The sequence below is a fragment of the Malaclemys terrapin genome, chromosome 11 (assembly GCF_027887155.1).
Source record: "Malaclemys terrapin pileata isolate rMalTer1 chromosome 11, rMalTer1.hap1, whole genome shotgun sequence".
Lineage (NCBI taxonomy): Eukaryota > Metazoa > Chordata > Testudines > Emydidae > Malaclemys > Malaclemys terrapin.
Window position 1 is genome coordinate 40,265,402 of NC_071515.1, and position 17,157 is coordinate 40,282,558.

At 45.8% G+C, this 17,157-nt stretch overlaps 1 protein-coding gene across 2 annotated transcripts in view; it reads right to left on the minus strand.

Annotated features, from left to right (window-relative positions):
* RAPGEF4 (Rap guanine nucleotide exchange factor 4) overlaps window positions 1-5,094 on the minus strand; it is a 223,578-nt gene extending 218,484 nt beyond the window's left edge. For both annotated transcript variants that reach the window (XM_054044610.1, XM_054044609.1), the window contains exon 1: window positions 5,009-5,094. In XM_054044610.1, coding sequence (XP_053900585.1) covers window positions 5,009-5,073 — 65 coding nt within the window. In that variant the 5' untranslated portion in view covers window positions 5,074-5,094. The remainder of the gene's footprint in view (window positions 1-5,008) is intronic.
* Between the last annotated feature and the right edge of the window lie 12,063 nt (window positions 5,095-17,157).

A 17,157-nucleotide genomic window follows, 5' to 3' on the forward strand; every position in this document is an offset into this window, starting at 1 on the left:
CAGGGAAAGCCCCTGGCAGGCCGGGCCGCTTTTGTGTACCTGCTGCATCCGCAAATTCAGCCGATTGCGGCTCCCAGTGGCAGCGGTTCACTGCTCCGGGCCAATGGGAGCTGCTGGAAGCAGCGGCTTGGCCGTGCAGCAGGTAAACAAACCGACCCGGCCTGCCAGGGGCTTTCCCTGCACTAGCAACGGAACAAGTTTGGGAACCACTGGTCTAAACTATTCTTAAAAACCTCCATTGATAACCTATTTCAGTACCTACCTATCCTGATCGTTAGATATTAGGAAAAACTTTCTAACTTAATTTTCCCTTGCTTAAGCTTAAGCTCCATTACTACTTGTCCTACGGTCAGTGGACACAGAAAACAATTGATGAATTCTCTTTATAACAGCCCTTAACATATTTGAAGACCCCCCTTCCTCCTCTCAGGCTTCCTTTCTCAAGACTCTATATGCCCTGTTTTTTAACTTTTCCTCATATGTCAGGGGTTGTTTGGTTTTTTTTAAAACCTCTTATGATTTTTGTTGCTCTCCTCTGGAATCTCTCCAGTTTGTCCACATCTTTTCTAAAGTATGGTGCCCAGAACTTGTCATAGTACTCCAGCTGAGGCCTCACCAGTGCTGAGTAGAGGACAATTACCTCCCATGTCTTAAATAACAGAAGCGTCTTAATACACCCCAGAATTATATTCGCTTTTTTCGCAACTGCAATAAATTGTTGACTCATTCAAATTGTGATCTACTATAACTCAGATCCTTTCCAGCAGTACTACTGCCTAGCCAGTTATTCTTTAGTTGTACATTTAATTTATTCTTCCTAAGTGAAGTATTCTGCACTTATCTGTATTGAATTGTATCTTGTTAATTTCAGACCAATTCTCCAATTTGTCAAGGTTGTTTTGAATTTTAATTCTGGCTTCTAAAGTTCTAGCAACCTCTCCCACGTTAGTGTCATCACAAATGTTATAAACGTACTCTCCACTTCATTATTCACGTCATTAATGAAAATATTGACTAGTATTAGACCCAGGACTGACCCCTGCAGCATCCCACTAGATATGTCCTCCCAGTTTGACAAAAAAAAAAAACACATTGATAACTATGCTTTGGGTACCATCTTTCAACCAGTTGTGCACCAATGTTCTCTCTAATTTTTTACACCCATGTGCGGAATGAATTTTGTTATGTGCACCAATATGGAGGGGATGTGTGGTGAGGGTGGGGGTTTAAAGTGTGGGATGGGGCTCAGAGCTAGGGCAGAGGGTTGGAGTGTGGAGGGTGAGGGGTCTGGCTGGGAGATGAAGGCTCTGGGGTGTGGCCAGAGATGAGGGGTTTGGCATGCAGGCTGCCCCGGGGCTGCTGTGGGTAGGGAGGACACCCCTCAGCCCTCTCTCGCCGCAGCAGCTCTGGGGCCAGAGGAAAGGTGCCTCTTGCCCCTGCGCAGCCCTTGATAGCCTGCTGCGCAGCCACGCAGCTTAGAGGGAAATTAGTTGTGCACCCATTTTAAAGTAATTTCATCTAGACCACATTGCCGTAGTTTGCTTACGAGAATGTAATTTAGGACTGCATCAACTGCTTCTCCCCTATCCCCTAGGCCAGTAACCCTGTCAAAAAGGAAATAAGGTTGGTTTGGCTTGATTTATTCTTCAATAGCCCGAATGGATTTGTCCTTATAACCCTATTATCCTCTAGGTATTTACAAACCAATAGTTTCATAATTTGCCCAAGTATCTTTCCAGCTTTCAAAATTAGGCTGACTCATCTATAAATTCCCCTTTTTAAAGGTGGGTCCTAAGTTTGTCCTTCCCCAGTCTTCTGGGACCTCACCCATCCTCCAGGAGTTCTCAAAGATAACTGCTAACTGTTCCAAGCTTGATTCTGCTAGTTCCTTAAGTACCCTAGGATGAGTTTCAGCAGGCTCTGACAATTTGAATACATCTAACTTTTTTTCAATATTATTTAATCTATTCTTTCCCTATTTTGGCTTGCATTCCTTCCCCCTTGCTGTTAATATCAGAGTAGAGAATCAGGCCCATGCTTTAAGTTGTCATGGGAATAAAAGGGAAGGTCCTTTCATGGACTGAGAACTGGTTAAAAGACAGGGAACAAAGGGTAGGAATTAATGGTAAATTCTCAGAATGGAGAGGGGTAACTAGTGGTGTTCTCCAAGTGGTGTTCTCCTAGGACCAATCCCATTCAACTTATTCATAAATGATCTGGAGAAAGGGGTAAAAAGGGCAAAGTTTGCAGATGATACTAAACTGCTCAAGATAGTTAAGACCAAAGCAGACTGTGAAGAACTTCAAAAAGATCTCACAAAACTAAGTGATTGGGCAACAAAATGGAAAATGAAATTTAATGTGGATAAATGTAAAGCAATGCACATTGGAAAAAATACCCCCAACTATGCATACAATATGATGGGGGCTAATTTAGCTAAAACAAATCAGGAAAAAGTTCTTAGAGTCATCGTGGATAGTTCTCTGAAGATGTCCACGCAGTGTGCAGAGGCAGTCAAAAAAGCAAACAGGATGTTAGGAATCATTAAAAAGGGGATAGAGAATAAGACGGATAATATATTATTGCCCTTATATAAATCGATGGTACGCCCACATCTTGAATACTGCATACAGATGTGGTCTCCTCATCTCAAAAAAGATATACTGGCACTAGAAAAGGTTCAGAGAAGGGCAACTAAAATGATTAGGGGTTTGGAGAGAGTCCCATATGAGGAGAGATTAAAGAGGCTAGGACTTTTCAGCTTGGAAAAGAGGAGACTAAGGGGGGATATGATAGAGGTATATAAAATTATGAGTGATGTAGAGAAAGTAGATAAGGAAAAGTTATTTACTTATTCCCATAATACAAGAACTAGGGGTCACCAAATGAAATTAATAGGCAGCAGGTTTAAAACAAATAACAAGAAGTTCTTCTTCACACAGCGCACAGTCAACTTGTGGAACTCCTTACCTGAGGAGTTGTGAAGGCTAGGATATAACAGCGTTTAAAAGAGAACTGGATAAATTCATGGAGGTTAAGTCCATCAATGGCTATTAGCCACGATGGGTAAGGAATGGTGTCCCTAGACTCTGTTTGTCAGAGGGTGGAGATGGATGGCAGGAGAGAGATCACTTGATCATTACCTGTTAGGTTCACTCCCTCTGGAGCACTTGGCATTGACCACTGTTGGTAGACAGGATACTGGGCTAGATAGACCTTTGGTCTCACCCAGTACAGCCGTTCTTATGTTCTTATGTTCTTTCAGTTTAAGTAGCCCATAATTTTATATGTCTGACCAACCTACTCCAGTTTTATCTGTATTTCTGTCTCAGTAGTTCTAATTTTCACAGATACTGTATATTATTTTTTAAGAGAGTTATACTTTTGAGTAACAGCCTGCACTGTGTAGGTGTGGTGGGCTCAGGGAGGCTGTTTCAGCCAGAATTCTTCTATGGGATCTGAGGAGTCTACACTGGACTGGGAGCTCTACTATCCTCTCAACTTGTGCTCCAACCATCTCTCCTTTGGGATTTTAATACCAATGACACCATGGCTTGCACCTGCACAAGGGTAGAAGGGACAAGAAGATTCCTTGCGCACACACAAAAGACCAACCAAAATATAGCCCAAATGACTCCTACTGACAAAAGCATTCAATAATCTGCTATATTGTTAAGTGCAGTATATTCTCTTGGATATCTTTAAAGCTTGCAGTGTAATCCGATCAATTAAATCTGAAGATAATATAGTAAGGAATGTATAACGTCCCACACCTACCATATAATCAGACATCACACAGCTGCTGACAGCATAGGACTTACGTTTTTCCTCCACCAACACCCAGTGTGAAATACAAAAATGTTTTTTTAATAACTATTTATTTACATTTTATAAAGTTTTAACATATCACCTTTTAATCCATGTTAAACTATAAATACTAACCGTTTTAATGTTTACTACTAGGCCTACAATCTGATCCAACAGAAAATTATCCTGTCAGTGTTTTGGGAACAATTACAGTCCACTGATGTGCTCTTTAAAGAGACTGCAGAGAAAACTTGTATTTAAACAAGTCTCTACAAGCCAAGGGTCCTTCATCTGCCTGTGTAGGATGGTGAGGATCTTTTTTTTTTTCATCCTGGTGAAAGGGGTAGCAGAACGGGAGTCTCTTTTTCTCCCCCCACATGGATGATGGAAGGGAGATCTGTGGGGAGAGAAGGATGATCTTGATGGGGTTCCTTCATGCAAACCTACATCTAGATGTGGAACAGGGCCTATGAACCCAACAAACCGAATGGATGGGTTTCACCTATCCTAGGCATTCAAAAGGCAAGTAGGTGGAATTGACTTTTAGACCATTACAGTCTATTAACTGAAAGCTTCACAAAAAGGTTTATGCTGTAATCCCAATATGCAGTCATTCAAAGCATCCACTGGAGCTATTAACCCAGAGTGCACCAACCCTGATATTATTTAGGATCAGAGAAGTTAGAGCTAGAAAAGACCTAGACCACAGTCCCATTCCCCATCAATGCAGGATTTAACCTCTCCCATAATGCCCACAGTAGTTTTATCATCAGTGCTGGACGTATGCTTGTGTGCTGCTTACTGATTCCTCTGCCTCCTGCACCTATCGGCAACCTATGCAAAGCCAGCAGCAGCCCTAAACCAACACCCATCAGGAACGGGGGTGGGGGGGCGGTTCTTTGATACATTTCACCTCCACCACGTGCAATATTTCCAAGGCACCAGAATCCCACGGCAACGAGACCCGCTGGGCTCTTACAATGGCACTAAACCCCCTCTCCTGCCGGTGCATGTACCCCTCCTATGGGCATTTTCAGCCCCCGAGCGGCCCCACTGCTCCCCCCAGGCAGGTTGCCTACGACCAGCACGCTGCTTATGTAAGCCGGGCTTATCGGGGGGAGCTGGGGCCGCAGGCACAGCGGGCCCCCCTCGCACGCCCGCTCCAGCCCTCCTGCCGCCGCTCCCGGGAAGATGCTGGTACCTTTTATCCAGGCAAGCGATCCACTCGCTGGAGGAGGACGAATGGGAAGCGTGAGCAGCGACCATGTTTGCCCGGCTCCCTGCGTACCCAGGCGGCGGCTGCTCTGCCCCCTCCCCTGCTCCCTGCCTCCTCCCCCCCGCCTGCGGCTGCCGCCCCCCCGCGCTGAGCAATGGGCTCTCCCAGCCACAGGCTCCCGCTGCCTCCGCGTGGGCAAAGCCACCTGGCCCAGCGCTCCCGGGCTCCCCGCGGCTCAGGTGCTGGCTCTGCGCAGGGCGGGCCCGTGGGTCACGGCAGAGCCGAGCTGGCTGGGAGCCAGCAGGCGGGAAAGGCACAGCTGGGGAGGGGGGTCACCTTGCGTGAGAAAACCTCAGGGGACGGGACCGAGCCTCCCTATAGCGCCGATACCAGCGTCATACGGCCAGACGCTGCAGGGCTGTGTGGGGCCCGACCCGTGCCAAGCGCAGCCCTGGACGCTCCAGTCCCAGCAACAGAGGTGCTGGAACTAGGGGCCAGGTGGAATCTCCATCACTGGAGATTGTTAAGAGCAGGTTAGACAGACACCTGCCAGGGACGGTCTAGGGAATACCCAGCCTGCCCTGAGAGCAGGGGTCTGGAGTAGCTGCCCTCTCCAGCTCCGTTCCAGGCCTGTGTGTCTATGATCTACCGGGTTTACAGTTAGGGTCAGTGGTTCTCAGTATCCCCATTCTATAAATCATTCCAGTGCCCCACCCACCCCTCCTGGGGGCATCTGCTCTCTCACTCCACTGCACAGGCAACCCTTCCCCACAGTCTCTCTCATGTCACCTCCCCCCCCCTTCTCAGAAGAGCCCCTCACATCTGGCAAGTCATTCTCCTCCCCCTGCCTCAAGTCAGGGGAAAGTGAGTCAATTAACCTGAGCCAGTCCAGCTGGAGAGCCCAAAGCTGGGAGAGGTACTGTACACATCCCCAACCCATAAAAGCCAGTTTATTTATAGAGATATATCTAACAATAAAATTGGCTTCCATGGGGTTGGGGAAGTGTATACATAAATATAGTGTAAAGCATTCACCATTGTTTTAGTCAGGAGGAACTGGGAAACAGCAGTTTCTGAGCAGAGAAATGCTCTCTTCGGTGTGAGGCAATAAGTTAAAGGAGAGAAGTTTTTCATTTTTCCCCCCAGACAGAAAAGCAATGGAGTGTTGCACTTCATTTCAGAGCCTTCTCTCCGGTGGAGGTGAGGCTGTCCCCCAGGATGTCATGGACTGTCAGCAAGAGGGCCCCCAACCTCCAAGGGAAAAGGAGGGCCTGAGACAAACCGCTCCAGGAGATGCAGAGGGACTTTGCCAGCAGATCATAATAGTTCTTGGAAATGTAGAAGGAGATGCTGGAACAGGACCAACAGAAGCAGCTGCAACTGAGAGGATGTTGGAGAGGGATGAGAGAACGGTAGCCAAATACATTGCCCATGACCTAAGTTCCCTCTAAGCTGCACAGCCGCACAGCAACCTATCAAGGGCCTCTCCCGTGGCTCTGGCCCCTTCCCCCTCAGCCCCGGTGCTGCTGCAGCGAGAGAGGGCTGGAGGGAGTCCTCTCTCCTGGCTGCGGCCCCAGGGCAGCCTGCACCCCAAACCCCTCTCATCCCCAGCCCCACCCCAGAGCCCACACTCTCAGCTGGAGCCCCCACCCACACCCTGAACCCCTCAGCCCCAGCCTGAGCCCTCACCCTCTTGTGTCCCAATCCTCTGCCTCAGCTCTGAACTCCCTCCAGGGCCAGCACTTCCATTTAGGTGACCTAGGCGGTCGCCTAGGGCACCAGGATTTGGGGGGGCGGCAATTCAGCGGTGGGGGGTCCTTCCGCGCTCCAGGTCTTCGGCGGCAGTTCTGCGGCGGGTCCTTCACTCACTCCAGGACCCGCTGCCGAAGTGCCCCGAAGACCGGGAGCGCGGAAGGACCCCCGCTTAGGGCGCCAAAAACCCTGGCACCGCTCCTGGCTCCCTCCCAAATCCTGAACTCCTCATCCCTGGCCCCACCCCCAAGCCTGCATCCCCAGCCAGAGTCCTCACCCCCACACACACACCCCAACCCTCTGCCCCAGCCCTGAGCCCCCTCCCATACTCCAAACCCCACGGCCCCACCCCTCGCCACACATCACCTCCATATTGGTGCAAATAAAATTCATTCTGCACATGCATGGGAAAAATTAAAGAGAACATTGTGACCATGCCATGAAGGAGCAGGACTGACAACTCCAGCAGGAAGATCAATCAACAGTTTACATATTCATGTACACCTTGGGGAGTGGTTTAGACAATGGGCATGTGTGTGCCATCAATGGCACCAGTACAGTTTGGGAAGCCCATTCACTCAAAGACTGCTATTATTTCAGAGACATTAGCAACCTTCACAGTCGCAATTGCATTGCAAACCTCCATAACAACTCTACAGATGGTTGAGTCAGCTGAAATACAGAATGTCCTGTCAAATCTGGCACACCTGAGAGCTCTGCGCTTGACAGGTCTGTGAGATGTTTGACACTTAGCAGCCCTATCCTTGGTTTAATGAGATCAACTGCAAGTTTCTTCTGCCTAGGAGCAGAGCCGGTGCAAGGATATTTTGCGCCCTAGGCGAAACTTTCACCTTGCACCCCCCGCACCCCCCCAAAATAAATCACATACATTATACACAATACACGGTCACAGAGTAACATGTTATAATTTATGCAGGCGTAACACAGCAGCAGGGCTTAAAACTCAGACAGGGTCGCCCAGAGGATTCAGGGGGCCTGGGACAAAGCAATTTCGGGGGCCCCTTCCATAAAAAAAAGTTGCAATACTATAGTAACATGTATTTGGAAATGTAAAAAATAACTAGTGAAATACATTCAAAAATTAATTTGTAATAATTTGAAAATACACTAAATACATTATTTAAAAACATTAAAAGCTGTAATGGTATGTATACATTTGCAATTACATAATGGGCTGTTGCTGGGCGATGGTGATGGCTGGTACCAATGGGCTGTCGCTGCCTGGGGGTGGTGCTGCTGTTGCCCAGGGCTGGGTGGGGTGCTGGGCTCTGGGTTCGGGGGTGCCCGGCTCACAGGGGCTGGGCTCGGAGCTGGGGGTCAGGGCTGTGTGGGGGATGGGATGGGGGGGTGCCTGGCCCCGGCCCCTTACCCCCTCTTCCAGGAGCCTCTGACATACACGTGGGGCAGGGGGAGCCTCCGACATACTCATGGGGGCCCCTGCAGGGCCTGGGGCAAATTGCCTCACTTGCCCCCCCGGGCGGCCGTGAACTCAGATACCGGGCATGACAGAGGCTGGAGCAGGGAGGGGGGGGCACTGGGGCAGCTCAGCTCTGCAGGCTGTCGTCCTCTCCAGCCACCCACACACAAAGGGAGCAGGAGCAGGGACCAGCCAAGGACCAAGGGGGCAGGAGCACAGGCGCCTGAAGCCGAGCTGTGTGGGGAAGCGCTTACCTTGCCCAACGCAGGGGCGTCGGGGTCCTCTTTCTTCCTCCGCTCCACCAGACCGCCGCCTGAGGCTCTTTTTGTAAGGGGACTGTTGCCCCCTTACTAACACTCAGTGGGGGTGTTTTGGTTGGCTAGGCCCCAGCACTAAAAGGGGAGGGGTCGATGGGAAATCAGGAGCCTGAGACTGACAGTCCCCAGGAACAATGGGGAGAGGCCAATGCGCCAGATCAGCCTGATTGACAGGGCGGGCAGCTAATCAGCATGACAGGAGGCCAGGGGGTCCCGTCCTCCGTGTGAACTGGAATTGCCTGGGTCAGACAGAGTGGGGCCGAGCTAAGGAGAGAGCAGGGGCCCGAGCTGAGCTGGGGAGCAGAGCTGCAGCCCCAAAGCCAGAGCACGGCCCAGAGAGAGCAGACCTGCCCTGGGAGCAGAGCTGCAGCAACCGGAGCCAGAGGGGCCAGACAAGCCGCCAGGGAGCAGGTCAGAGCTGGGAGCAGAGTCATAGAAGCAGCCTGCAGAGCCGACCTGTCCTGGGGGCAGAGCTGCAGCAACCAGAGCCAGAGGGGCCAGAGAAGCAGCCCAGGGAGCTGAAGGCAGAGCAGCAGCAGCCGTGCTGAGGCAGAGTGGAGCCGGAGCTGGAGCTGGGGCAGTCCGGAGCTGGGTGCGGTGAGCAGCTGGGGAGAGTGAGGGGGACCCTGGGCAGTGGGCCCAGCACAGGGAGATGCCTCAGCCAAGAGGCTCTGCAGGCCAGACTTGGGGGGGATCGTAACCCTGACAGGGCGGGGGCAACGCTGGGAAGAAGGGTCCTGCCACCTAGAGCCTGAGAGCGTGTGGCCACCGCCAGAGCAAGTGTCCAACCCGCAGCGTCTCTGCAGCACAGCCAGGGCCTGAGAAGGAGCCTGGAACCTACAAGGAAGAGACTGTGAACTGCCCTGACGTTCCAGAGACACTGGTTGTGATGTTCCCTGCCACAGAGCGGGGTGATGTGTTTTCCTTTAACTTTTCCCATTTTTCCTTATTCTTTTTTAAAATTAATTGTTAATTAAACAACTTGTATTTGCTTTAAATTGTATGAAATGATCAGTGGGTCAGGGAGGTGCCCAGTGCAAAGAGAGTACCCTGGAGTGGGGACACCCTAGCCCCTGTCCTGGGTGACCAGAGCAGGGTTGGGGGTCGAGCCCCCCAGGAATCCTGGGCCCAGCCTTGTCGGGGTTTACGAGGATTCTGCCAGACAGGAGAGTGGAAGGGGAGTCCTCAGGGGCAGGAAGGTCTCTGGGTAAAGGAAGTGGGAGCGAGGACTCAGATCCTTTCGCCAGCCCACTTCACCGGGGTAGTGCAGAAGACAGGAAAGTTCCCCACAATAGCGGGACCATTCCCCTGCTTACATTTTCTTCTCCGTGCTCCCCGCTGGGCTGACCATGTAGGCTGAGCCAGGAGGCAGCCACCCCTTTCTCCAGAAGCCCTGCTGAGTCGCGCCCGTCGCCGTCGCCAGGCTCGTGCCACATGCCGTAAGCAGAGCTGCGGAGCTCTGCCCAGCCGCCGGCACCCCCGCCAGCAATGACAGGAATCACATGGGATGGAGCGGCCGCTGCGCTGGGAGGGAGAGGGAGTCTGAGCCGCTGGCAGGCAGCCCAGGGGCTCTCAGACTCCAGTTCAAACAATGATTCATGCTAACACATCATAGACTTTTAAGGCCAGAAGGGACCATCATGATAATCTAGTCTGACCTGCACATTTTAGGCCACAGAACCTCACCCACCCACTCCTATAATAGACCCCCAATCTCTTGCTGACTTATTGAAGTCCTCAGATCATGATTTAAAGACCAAGTTACAGAGAATCAACCATTTACAGTAGTTTAAACCTGCAAGTGACTCATGCCCCATGCTGCAGAGGAAGGCAAAAAAAACCCAGGGTCTCTGCCAATCTGACCCAGGGGAAAATTCCTTCCCAACCCCAAATACTGAACTGGTCATTTTCAGTTCCCATGCAGCACACAGTCCTGCTGTGTATCCAACATGGCAGGAGAATACATTTTAGAGTATGGCTAAACTGATGGTACTCCAAAAGATTCCTTGGGGGAAAAATTAAGAATGCATCTGGCAGGTTCAGAATTATGAGACAAGTTTAGCACCAACCCATGCTGGATTCAGCACGGCTAAGGTTCCAGCCTAAAACTTTAAAAGCCTGACTGTCTCATCAGTGGCATATATAACTACTATTGACTTCAAAGGGATAAACAGGACCCAGCATAATAAAGAGAGAAGCAGGAATAGGAGAGCTATTGGGATTTGCATACTGCACTGGATGCAGAACATACAAAAGCAACTTGATCTATATATTAATAATCCTGCCATATAAATCTTATAAGCAACATATTAGTTTGGTCCCTCTTTCCATCTCAAACACTGATAAATTACAGGAAGGTTACAGTCTTATCAAAGACAAAATAGAGTATTTGTATAGCATATCAATGAGAAAACATACAGGAGCCTGCAGATTGCCCCATTACCAAGCAATCATAAATGCAAAAAAAAAAAAGTTACATGGGGAAGGATGGCATAGTGTATCTCTCATTAGCTATTTAAACCAGAATTGTGACATCCTGGCCAGTGAAATCATTGGGCATTTTAGTATTGACTTCAATGGGACCTGGAATGTTCCTGAAACTGGAGAACCTAAACTGAGTTGTATTGTGGCTGTAATTTTATATACACCCAGCTTGTACAGCTTTCCTGAGCAGAGGAGGACTTCTTGTTCATACAGATCTTATGCTATGTAGAGTTCTGCAGTAATTTTACCTGTCCTAATTTGATGTTGCCCTTTCTAATGAAAATGAATTAAAAACTTCAGGGGGTTTGCTCATGCAATAGTTGGTGAAGCCAATCACAACAGAAGGCTATGTTTAGCTAATATGCCTTAATACCAAAATCATCTCTCAGATATTTAGGATCTGATTAAAATCAAGTTTGTGATGTCATTCCTCAGTAACAAAAACTGTTCTCAGAACCACCTTTTGCATTATTACTTGGCAGAAGGAACTTTAACAGGATATTTCATAGACATTCTTGCCAAAAGTTTTGGATGCCCAATATCAAAGCCTTTGTGTAAAGTATCATTTTGAACAGAGGGTTATCTGATTTCTACACATGAACTGAGCCCATATCCTGGGTTATAAAAGGACTTAAGAGAAACCACATTAAGGTAAGAAATGACCTTCTACTAATAATGTTGATATTCACACATTGACAACATGGAGGAAATGCATGAGTTTTAGTATTTTTATTTCAAATTTTGTATTTTTTTTGTTTGAATTTTTTTAACTCCTCGATACAGCCTTATAGAATAGAGAAGAAAAAGCCAAGTGGGTTTGGGTCTTCTCAGGCTATTTCAGTCCCTGGATGATGGAACTATGATAGAAAGGTTAGATGTCCTATTATTTTGGCCCCTTTAAAATGGAGAAGAAAAAAGAGCCCATAAATACAAAAAGTTACATAATATATAGAGTCATGATTAATAATCCATAGTTACATACCTCATGGGATGTTATGAATATTAAACAGTTGGAGAACAGTGCTTTGGAGATGAAAGGCACTACATAAATATGACTATTTTGTTATTGGGATCTACACAAATATCAACACATTTGGGTTTATATAGGTGTAGGCAGAAATTCAAATGCACAGCCCTACCTAAACACATGTTGAATGACAACAGGAAAACCATTTACAACATTAAATATTTAAGTGTTAAAAGCACTGAATTTGTACCATTATTACTTTTACCTTTCAGTCATCATGTGCTAAAAGTCAGTATTTGTAACAACACACAGCTATTATGGAAATCAATCTTGAAACTAAGAATAATTGGAATATCATATCATTTAGCTTTGGATCCATGGGTAAAGTCTCCTGGTTAATTGATGGTACCAGTTCTTATAAGGAAAGAAAAAGCTCTCTGCTACACTGAAATAATCTGCAAGCTAAACCACTTTGGATAAGGGGGGGAGGGTTCTATTTTTTAAATGAAGCAGGCGATTAAAGTAAATGTTTATGTGAAGATTTTATTATACAACATATATGCTCATTTTCAGTCACACTCCTAATTTTTTATTCTATTATCACATTTTGCATAAAATGTCTCCTAATTATTTTCAGAACTCCATGACTTAGAAAATATAATATGACCACACATAAAGGTGCATGATAATTAGATCCAGGATTAGGTAGGTTTGTGCTTTCATAATTTTCAAATGGACAGCAAGTTATATAAAGATGAATTCCAGGACTCATCTATTCTAGCTACCATAGTGGATAAAGACTTACCAATAAACAGATACATAAGATAGAATACAACCAGTCAATTGTTGTTTACTCTTCTTTTTTTATGTAAAGGTTGCAGGATCTGGCCCTTTATGCATGGCAGGCAAACACCAATGCTATAATGTTATTTATTAGTAAATAAAAACAACACATTATCAGGATAACTCTAGATACCAAGTATTATTATTTAGTTTGCAGAAGATTACAAAGACAAATTTCATGGTTTTCTGAAAGAACAGAGTTTCACACTAAATACACACCTGCAGTGTCTTTACTCTTTGACAGTGGATGCTATAAGGAATGCTATATAGGTTAGTAAAGTGTATTTTTATATGTGGTATATTCCCAAATAAAGAAAATCCTTTTAGGGTTACCGTTAAGGTTGCTAAATAAGTACAAATTAAGACAAGATATTAAAACACTTTATAAAAGAACCACAAAACATCACAACCAAACCCCTGCAAACATTAAGAATTATGGAAATAACCTACGGTGACAAAAATAAATTCTCACATCAACCTTTACATGCAGTTCACAAAAAACAGACCAACAGAAAAATTCTCACTGAAACATATAGCCCAAATTCACAGCTGCAGCTAAGGACAGTAAAGGGCAACTCGGGGACAGAGGAGTGCGGGGGAAGGTGCCAGGGAGACTTTTGTCATCTTTGTGCACCTCTGATCAGAACTCAGCAGTATGTCAGTCACTTCCCAAGCACAATTTAGAGCTGCCTGAATGCCAGTTGATTCATACATTTACCTTTACAAACTGGCTCCTATAACAGAAATCCATTTAATCACAACAATTTGGTTATTTCTCGAATGCAATAGCTTTACAAAGAATGCTATGACCAAGTGTGCAAACTAAACTATACATCTGCCAATATGGGATGTTAAATGTGTCATGCTGAGAAAACAAGAGGATGAAAAAAATCAGGCATTGCAACAAAATGTTGAAAAGTGCTAATTTTTATTAATTAATATGTAAAAATGCTCTCCTAGAGTTATGAAATTTTCTGGAAAAAGTTTCCCCCTAATGTATGTTATGCACAAAACAAAATCATTCACTCAGATCTAAGGTTAAAGATACGGTGGGTGGGTGTCACAATAAGGATTATAAGACAGAGAAGCCCTTAAAACAACATTGACTAAGGAGACACTACCAGGCTTCCATAACTTTATGTTTGCAGTATTGTGGCTGTGTTTATCCCAGGATATGAGACAAGCTAAGTGAAATAATATCTTTTATTGGACCTGTGACATTGTGCAGTCTATATGGTTTTATAAAAACATAATAAGAAGTGAATATAATGTAACTGGAATAGTTTTATAAAAATATGATAAGTGAATATAATGTAACTGGAATATGCTTCATGCAAAAGGTCTCTTGTAAGGTATCATTACAAAGCTTATAATCTACTGAGTGTGACCATCCTATTTGTATAAATGTACCACTCTTGTATCTAAAACTAGAAATATAACTCTGAGGGCCTATCGTAATTATGCAAAGTGTGGGCCATTAATAGTGGTTTGGAATCTGGATGACTCCCATTAACCAGAACCATTGTCTGCAGATGGCTGTGTTTACCTGTTAGTCTTCCTGTATATGTGTGTGCTGGCAAGTGGGTAATGAAGTCTTGCAGTGACATGTGATCATGTCACCTGACCTGGAATCCATCTTTAACCTGGGTGCTTTTCCAGTGAGCGGGGGTGGAAACCCAGAGGGACAAAGGGTTCCCGCCTTATGCAAAAGATATATAAAGGGGTGGAAGAGAACAAGGAGGGAGAGGAGCCATCATGAAGAATCCCCTAGCTATCACCTGAGCTGCAACAAGAGCTGTATCAAGGGAAAGAATTGTGCCCAGGCCTGGAAGGTGTCCAGTCTGAGAAAAAGCTTACTGAAGCATCTCTGAGGATGACATTATCTGTATTCAGTTTGATTAGACATAGATTTGCGCATTTTATTTTATTTTGTTTGGTGACTTACTTTGTTCTGTCTGTTACTACTTGGAACCACTTAAATCTTACTTTCTATATCTAATAAAATCACTTTTTATTAATTAACTCAGAGTATGTATTAATACCTGGGGGAGCAAACAACTATGCATATCTCCCTATCAGTGTTATAGAGGGTGAACAATTTGTGAGTTTGCCCTGCATAAGCTTTATGCAGGGTAAAACAGATTTATTTGGGTTTGGACCCCATTGGGAGTTGGGCATCTGAGTGCTAAAGACAAGCACACTTCTGTGAGCTGTTTTCAGGGAAACTTGCAGTTTTGGGGCAAGTGATTCAGACCCTGGGTCTGTGTTGGAGCAGACGGGAGTGTCTGGCTCAGCAAGACAGGGTGCTGGAGTCCTGAGCTGGCAGGGAAAACAGGAGCAGGGGTAGTCTTGGTACATCAGGTGGCAGTTCCCAAGGGGGTTTCTGTGATCCAACCCGTCACAGGACCAATTTCCGTTGGTGGAAGGGACAAGCTTTTGTGCTACACACAGCTCTGCTTCAGGTTGGGAGAAGGAAACCAGAGTGTCTGAGGCTTATCTACTGTAGAAACACGACAGTGCTACACTACCTATGCCTATAAGAGGGTTCTCCTGTCGGCATAGGTAATCCAGCTCCCTGAGAGGCGGTAGCTAGGTTAATGGAAGAATTCTTCTGTTGACCTGGAGCTGTCTACATAGAGACTTAGGTGAATGATGCAGCTGGGTTGACCTAACTTTTTAGTGTAGACGAGGACTGAGCTAAATACAAGTTGGGACAGATTGTTAAATAGAATTAATTTAAGCTGTAGTAGCCAATTAGACTGTTTTGCATAAAGAGTTTACACATGCTGTAGGTGACCATTTAAAATAAATTAGGCAATTAAGGGCTGGTCTACACTGAAAACTTTCATCAGCATAGCTACATCTGTCAAGTGTGTGAAAAATCCACACCCCCAGGGACATACCTACATCAACCTAACCCCTGGTATAGACCGTGCTAGGTCAACGGAAGAATTCTTACATCTTCCTAGCGACTGTTTACTACAGTGATGGGAGCACCCCTCCCATTGCTGTCATGAGTGTCTACACGGAAGCACCACATCAGTGCGTTAAGTACCTTCAGTTGCTTGGGTCTCATTGTAGTGGGGCAGACCTTTACTATGTTCAAGAATGGGAGTCCATTATATACCTCCATGAAAGGTCCTATTGTTCACTATGCCTCCTCTTAGCTATTGGGTCACTAACAGATATTATACAGTATGAGATGGTTAAAAAGCAAGGAATGTATTTCATTATCTTTACAATATTGTTTTCAAACTTAATTCAAATTGATTTCATCCTCAAATACATTTTATTAAGTTAAGAAATATATTTGACTTTAATCTTAATAAAATGGGGCCTTCTTCACTGTAAATAAGTTTGACATAAGTGTAGTATTCCCCCACTCTGCCAGCAGTAAGCTCAGGAATTCAAGAACATTTGGTCTGCAATTCTATTTCCAAACAACATACTGATATATAAGCATTTAAAAGCAAATGCACTAATCTTCACTTCAAGATTCTTCTACTTATTTACATTTCTGTATTGCTAAAAAGATGCGTGTGGTGCATACCCCGGCCTGGCTGCAATCACACCTCCCTATGATGATTTATATGTAACTATATTCTCTCCGGTCATGGAAAAAACTCACTGCAGGGAGGAGATATGTGGAGAATTCTATGTAGAGGACCATCCAGAGCACCCTACAGAAACTCTCAAGAGATGTGCAGAGAGGATGGGGTTCTCAGAGTTGTGAGAAAGCAGGGTTCCCCCTCTACAGATTATTTGACATCTTTATGGTCTATTAGGTCCTCAGTATTGCTCTCTGCCCAGCTGTATTCTCCACATCTCTGCTGCTTCTAAATAGTTAAAGTTGCTCCCTTCTGTCCCTCAGCTTCCTCATCTGTAAAATGGATAACTCACATATCTGAGTCAGATGCTGTAATAATTAGTGTTTTCAAACCACTCTGAAGATTAAAAGTCCTAAGTATCTTATATACAATGATGATCTTATGCGCTGCACTACTTTAAAAAACCCACAACTTTCAATTTCCAATTAGCAAATTCCATTTTAAGAGCCTATCTAGAAGAAATAGGATTAAGTGTCCAATCCTGTGATGTTCCCCAAAGGATATTCAGAACCATAAGTCACTGTGTTACTCCTCTGCCTTAGCAAGAGAGAGCTTTGCTGGCACTTGCACTGTGTCAGATCCGTACCACACAGTCTGTCCACCTCACCAACAAACACCTCAAGATTGCCAGTTCAATCTTTGACTTGCTGGTAACCTACAGTGCACTCTAGTTCGAGTTCCTCAGAGACATTTCTCTGCAGTATCCAGTCCCTGTCACTGGACAG